Raw genomic sequence first — 4,624 nt, 5'->3', positions numbered from 1 at the left:
AAACCATTCTATGATTCTAATGAAATATATAAAAGTTTAACTATTCACATTTTTCCTGCGGTATGTGTTTTCATTAGACCTATTGGAAATAGATCAATCGAATTTGGTTATATTTAGAGAATGAGTCAAGGTTTTGGGGTCGTTTGTGTGTGTTTTTTGTTTTTTTTTCTTGAAGTTGCATTTTTGTTGGCTGTACTAGAAAACAGTGATCTGGTTGTTGGCTGCAAATTAATTTTCTCTTCCCTCTCTCTCCTTTCCCTCCACAACCCCACCTCTCCCACCACTTCGTAGGGCCCAGCTGCTCAGATTTGAAGCAGCCTACATACTCAGGATTTGAAAGAGATGTCTTCAAAACTATAGTGGACTACTTTGGCCAGACAAAAGAACCTCTTCTCCCATTTCATTTTTTTGACATCTTTGTTAGTGTGTTAGGTAAGTAGTTTGGGATGTAATGAAAAAAAATTGTTCTTTTGAATTAAATTGCTGGAATAAATTTACCATATCCAAATAGTATCATAGCTCATTTCTTTAGGACCTGTTCTTCTACACAGAGAACAGTTTAATATTTAAACTTGTTTATTTCCTGTCACAAGGCAGTTTTATTGTTGTATCTTTTTGATCACATTAGACCAAAAATCCTCCATTGCTTGTCTTTAAAAGTTATAAAGGACTTTTTTCATTGCTTAGCATGGCTGCACCTGACAGATGAATGTTAACAGCATGGTGGTTTGGTTTTTTTGGTTGTTGTTTATAATTGCCTAAGCCTCTTAAACTCATATAAGCTTTTAGAAATTGTTTGACTGAAGTCTAGATTAAAAAGGATTAGGGCAGTAAGGACTGCTTGTAACCCTGGCAATATGACGTCTGAAGGAGATTGAAGTCCTTCATTGCTTAAACTTAGAATAGACATTAACTGATCTAGTGCTTTAAAGAAACAATAGTTTAACTATGAACTGTAACTTTTTAAGGATTCACACTATATCAAGTTCACCTGTCCTGTACCTATAGATGATCCATTGAAAGACAGTAAATGTGAAAACATTTGATTAAAGTTTATGGCTATATTTCAGAAGAGGACAATTGAATTGAGAAAAAAGTGACACGCTACAAAGCATGCTTTTTTCTGAGCTTCCTTTAGTGGGAACACTATTGCTTTTAATAAACTATTGAGTTGAAAAAGGAATTAAGAATGACAGTCTTCCTTCAAACAGAATATAGTTCCTTTTTTGACTTCTTTATCTTAGACAACAGATATTCTTGATAATATCTTTTAAAATCTTTCCTCTCCTTTCATACTCTCTTTCTGTTTGCTTTTCCATCGTATTTCAAATTTTTCAAGTTTTAAGATAATCATCTTATGTAATATTTCACAGGTATAAAAATGAGAAGGAAGAATTAATGTTGATTATGTGAAAATGAAATCATGCATTCTTTCAACAGCAACAACACAAAGTTAAAACCCCTCATTTTGTGGTCTCTCACAAAAAAAAAAGATGTTAATATAGAATTCTTTCTTGCTAACATAAACAGATTTACACAAAAAAAAAATCAAGGGGAATACAGACTTTCAAAAACTGCTGTTTGTTTTCCATTTTCATGTATGTACAATTTACTGGCAGTATATTTTTGAAAGTGTCGTGTTTCTCCAGAAGTCTTGCCTAAACAGCCTCCTCCAGACACCAATCACAGGCTCACCTGGAAAGCTACATTTGGCCTTAGTGGGATGATGTGGGGGACAGTTTTAGAAATGTTATGTTAAATGTTATGGAAATATATTAATTGAGAAATGTCACCTATTGTCCTGACCTTGTATAAACCAGGTCTGCTGCAAAAGCACAGCAAGGCCATAGAAGCTCTTCAGATATCCTGTCTCCTGCTGCCACCAGAGAATCGGAAAAGGCTACAGCTGTTGGTGAGGATGATGGCAAAAATTAGCTCTAACAAGGATTTGCCGCCTCTTTCTGAATCAGTGAGGACCAGAACCTTGGTATGTATAGTGTAAGGCAGAAGGTGTAGACAAGACTTGTGGAGTAGCAAAGATAAAAGATCCTTATTGGAGAGTGTACACAAAATCCTACCATTTGCTTGTTTGAAGAACAGTTTGTCTATTGTAGCTATGTGGAAAGCTACTCTGAATTTGAATAACTTGGGGTTCCTAGGTAAGCTGTGAGAAAATGGAGAATTTGCTCAGAATCTGGAGGTTTCCTTATCATTCAAAGTAAAATCACCACTTATTTCACTATTGAGTAGAGGAAACCAAACAAAGAACCCCCAAAACCCCAAAAACCAGAACAGTAGATAAGGTCTCTGGTGTTCTTTATCACTGCAGACCGTGAGAGAAACAGACTGCCTGTTTCAGTCACAGTTAGAAATATGTAGCTAAATGATTTGATCTACCTGTTTCGAGACATTAAAGAAAAATCCTACCATATTATTTCAGTGTTATTTTTTTATCACTGAACTACAGAAACTTCTGAAAATTATTTTAATCAGATTTTGTCAAAGCCCTAGTTTTCACTAATGCTCTTCCTCTAGGGCTACTTGTGGAGTTATTACTGCTGTGTGCAACAGCATGTTATTACAAAGTTATTAGGCATAACTCTTAGCAATTCTCACTGCCTAAGAACTTCTGGTTAATTTTCAAATCCTTTTTGCAAGAAGGGCAACAGAAAACTGAGCTGTAGAGCCACTCCATAAAAATCCTATAGTAGCATTCGCAAATCTAAATTTGTTCCATAGCAATTAAGTTTTTAATTAACTATGAATAGTATTTGATTAAAATAATTACATTCTTGACTGCTAAGGTTATAATCTAATTAACTTTAAATGGTCTTTGATTAAAGTAATTATGTTAAAATCTAAATGTTATTTTTAGAAGTGAATCCTTTACAGTTCAAGTATTTTGTACTAAGTTTTAATTCAGCAGTGTAGTCTATGGTACATGACAGAAAACCTTGATTGCTTTCCATGCTTTTGATGTTAAAAGTGACTGATGCAGACAGAAAACTCTTGTAACTGAATGCTTGAGCATAAGTCCACATGAACTGAGCTGGACCTGAAATTTGGTTTTATTTTGAAATAATGGAATAATTAAGTTTTCCCTTGGTGTCTAACTTCTATCAAATTTCTGTGTTACTTTTAAAATCTCTGAAATATTAGTGCCATGTTTAATTGGAAAAGCCATGTGAAGGAGCTATTTGACGGTCTTGAGAATAAAATAGAATTTAGCTATTCTAAGTCTAAAGTCAAAGTTACATTATGTATATGAGGCAAGGGACATCTTCAGTCTACTCAGATACTGTCAGTGTACACAATACTTTTAATATATGGATGTGTTGGAAGTATAGTATTACACTGTTAAAATCTTTTTTTACTAAAAAAATCACTTTTTAAACAAAGTCTGATTCTCCACCCCCAAACAGGAGAAATACACAATACTGATGTGGTTTTTGGTATTTTTTTTCCACAGATGGTTCAGGCATTTTCCCGTTGTATTCTCTGTTCAAAGGATGAAATGGACTTGGATGAATTACTTGCTGCTAAACTAGTATCTTTTCTCATGGACAATTATCAAGACATCTTAAGTGTTCCTTCTGCCTTAAAATCTTCTATAGAGGAACATGCTGTACACCTCCAGAGAGTCCAAGTTGGTATCTAGTGAAAAAAGCCTCCAATGCCTCTGTATTTCTATATCAAATTTATCCTTTATGGTCTGTTCGTAAAGACTTTGTTCTGTCTCTGCTAGGTTATGAAGAGCTAATTAATTTTGACTGCTGATATTGAACCATAATTATGTATTTAAATGAAACGAAACAGAACTTGAATGGTTTAGAGACAAGAACTCTAAAATTTATTTCCCTGTTGGTCAGGACTATCTTCTCCATGGAATGGGCAAAATATGTGGTAGTGAGGAAAACTGTGAATAGTTAAAAAGCATTTTCATTAGTGTTCTGATTTTCTTTTAGAGCGATCTTCACTTACTCTGCTTTTTCATAACTCGTTTTCTGATACCATACTTTATTTAATTCAAAACTGCTTTTTAGTTTTTATTTATTTATTTCTACTAAAAAAAGCCATTTAACTTCCAAGATTTAAACAGTCTTCCTTTGTTTCATGCCTTTTGACTTACTAGAACTCACTTGGTGCAGGAGATAGGAGGTAGAATTTTGGGTCTTTATTCTATAACTTCTCTACTTAATGACTTCAGGTTGTCAGTTTGATTAAGCCAATTTTTGCAAATTTATTGCAAAAAACATAGCTGCTCCTTTTTTTACCCTTTTTTTTTTTTCCCCCCCCCAGATAAAATATGCTGGAGCTGATACTGATGCAACTTTTCCTCCTCCATCATTTTGTCACCAAATCAGTACAGATGAACTTGAAAACCAAAGGGCAGCTGGTTCTCAAGGACCACTGGCAGCTTTATTGGAAGAAATTGTAATGAATAAAGAAATATCTGTGAAAGACAAGAAGAAGCAGCTCAAGCAAGTAAATAAAAATACCCCCCCCAGTCTTAATTTTTAACTGAAAAAGCTTTATCAAGTCTTAGACATGTAGCCCTCTAGAGACATACTGAGACTTAAAATACTAGCTACTCTTGGGGATTTCTAACAATTTAACCATTTAG

At 34.1% G+C, this 4,624-nt stretch overlaps 1 protein-coding gene across 1 annotated transcript in view; it reads left to right on the top strand.

Annotated features, from left to right (window-relative positions):
- Nucleotides 1-291: 291 nt before the first annotated feature.
- LOC104513653 (DEP domain-containing protein 1B-like) overlaps nt 292-4,624 on the top strand; it is a gene marked incomplete at its 5' end in the record, with an annotated part of 4,856 nt that continues 523 nt past the window's right edge. Inside the window, 4 exons of the mRNA XM_010157086.1 lie at nt 292-432; nt 1,821-1,987; nt 3,470-3,646; nt 4,300-4,485. Coding sequence (XP_010155388.1) covers nt 292-432; nt 1,821-1,987; nt 3,470-3,646; nt 4,300-4,485 — 671 coding nt within the window. The remainder of the gene's footprint in view (nt 433-1,820; nt 1,988-3,469; nt 3,647-4,299; nt 4,486-4,624) is intronic.

This window comes from Eurypyga helias, unplaced genomic scaffold (assembly GCF_000690775.1).
Source record: "Eurypyga helias isolate BGI_N326 unplaced genomic scaffold, ASM69077v1 scaffold16968, whole genome shotgun sequence".
Lineage (NCBI taxonomy): Eukaryota > Metazoa > Chordata > Aves > Eurypygiformes > Eurypygidae > Eurypyga > Eurypyga helias.
This window is presented reverse-complemented; position numbering and strand designations above follow the sequence as displayed.